Genomic DNA, 1807 nt, shown 5'->3' on the forward strand with positions numbered 1-1807 from the left:
AGCTCCTGTTCCCGCTGCTCCAGGTCCTCTATGTCTGCCTTCAGCTCGATCAGTTTGTGAGCTATTTCACGCGTGTTGCAGCCAGGACCCACCCCTCTGGGTAAATGGGGGTGACATGCGTCAGCCTCTGGAGGCACCCAGACCAGCCCCAGCCTCTCAGAGAGGCTGTCACCTCCCCTCCTGCTGCTCCTGTCACACATCACAGCCAGACTGCCCAGAAAGCCTCGTCTGTACCCACTCTACATCCCCACTTTCCAGCACAGCAAGGTTTGGTACATCTTCCTACATCCCGCAGACTGGTGGGGCTCTCCCCCATCTCCAGTGCCACAACCAACATATTTTCTAGCCCAAGGTGCTGCAAATACTTAGTCTGTACCAAAATAAAAGCTCTGCTGTGAAAGAGACACGCCACAGGTACTGCAGCTTTCCTCGTTACTACCATCAGCACAGCCCAGCCGGGGGAAGTATAAGCATGCAGGCACCACTGAGGAACCTTGCTCTGAGCAGGGCGTTCAACCCCAGTGTCACTTAGGCCTGGACTAGAAGGGACCTGTGAACGATTTAGACCTTCTCTGTCACTCACTTCCACTGGATACTGTTCTTGGATTTCTTCTCAATCAACCCGATGCCTTCCAGGACATTTGTGATATCATAGATCCGTCGTTTCTGTCGCACAGCCAAGGTATCTGCAGCCTGCAAAAAGGTTAGACACTCAACTCCAGACTCTCAGTCGTGTTTCACTCCCTCCCAGCCAAGCACTCTGCTCGCCACCTCACACCTCTCTTGTCCCAGTGCCTCAAATTACAGAGCCGTGTTCTCAATGTCATCAGGACCGCAAAAAGAAACCACTGCCCCTTCACTCCTTTTCTCACCCAGGAACCTCCCCACTAAACACAAACCAAATTCCAGCCATCGCGCTTGCGGTGGCTCCGAAAACCACCCTTCCTCAGCAGCAAAGCAGCGCTGGAAGGCGCCAGCCTGGCAGCCTGAGAACCCAGTGCTCCTTCAGGGTCAGCAAGACCGGGATGGGCAGAGGGATGCAGAGAGCTGTCCGTGCAACTGGCAACAGTTTAGCAAAGTCAGCGTTCAAAAGGTGAATCTGATCAGATGCTGCTTGATGGAGAATCAACACCTTCTCCAGAGGCAGATTCCTCTGTTTGAAAGGCATGATGCTGGAAGAGCGAGCACGGCGGTAAGGCAGGAGCTCCCGAGCAGCCCTGGGATTTCCCTGCCGTGCTCACCCCATTCTCCTCGCCTGGGGTTTTGGCACTGATCCACCCACTTCCACCTCGCACTGGCAAGAGTTAACATGCACTGTGCCAGCAGAGCCAGGACCACCAGCGACAGCAGCACTGCACAGAACCACAACCACCCACCAGCACCGGACCGGGACTGCAGAGACCCGGCACTGCACAAGCCGTCCAGTCACGCTGACCAACACAAATTCCCTTAACGGACATTTGAAGCAGGAAAATATCACCCAAATCCAGGAGGTGACAATGTGGCAGAGGGGAGGCCAGAAGCCTACAGCCGGGACCGGTGCCTGCAGGGGTTTCTGGTGTGTGTCTGCTGCCTGCGCAGAGCCGGGGCAAGCGCACAGCCACCGGCCTCAGCGGTGTTCCCGTAAACCACGGCAAAGGAGCTTCACCCCCAGAAAAGGCCGGGTTTAGGTACTGTACGTGCCAGAGGTACTTCCTCTAGGCAAAGACCTTCCGAACGCAGAAGCAGGGCACTGCACCACGGCCTGAAAGCATCAGGGACAGCGCGGGGCAGGGAGAAACCTGATCACCCTCCACCTCCCGCTGCA

At 56.2% G+C, this 1807-nt stretch overlaps 1 protein-coding gene across 1 annotated transcript in view; it reads right to left on the reverse strand.

Moving 5' to 3' along the window:
• Positions 1 to 693, reverse strand: part of E2F4 (E2F transcription factor 4, p107/p130-binding) — a gene marked incomplete at its 5' end in the record, with an annotated part of 9971 nt that extends 9278 nt beyond the window's left edge. Inside the window, 2 exons of the mRNA XM_010084865.1 lie at positions 1 to 96; positions 584 to 693. The exon at positions 1 to 96 is cut by the window's left edge and continues 50 nt beyond it. Of these exons, the coding sequence (XP_010083167.1) occupies positions 1 to 96; positions 584 to 693 (206 nt within the window). The remainder of the gene's footprint in view (positions 97 to 583) is intronic.
• Between the last annotated feature and the right edge of the window lie 1114 nt (positions 694 to 1807).

This window comes from Pterocles gutturalis, unplaced genomic scaffold, assembly GCF_000699245.1.
Source record: "Pterocles gutturalis isolate BGI_N339 unplaced genomic scaffold, ASM69924v1 scaffold17930, whole genome shotgun sequence".
Taxonomy (NCBI): domain Eukaryota; kingdom Metazoa; phylum Chordata; class Aves; order Pterocliformes; family Pteroclidae; genus Pterocles; species Pterocles gutturalis.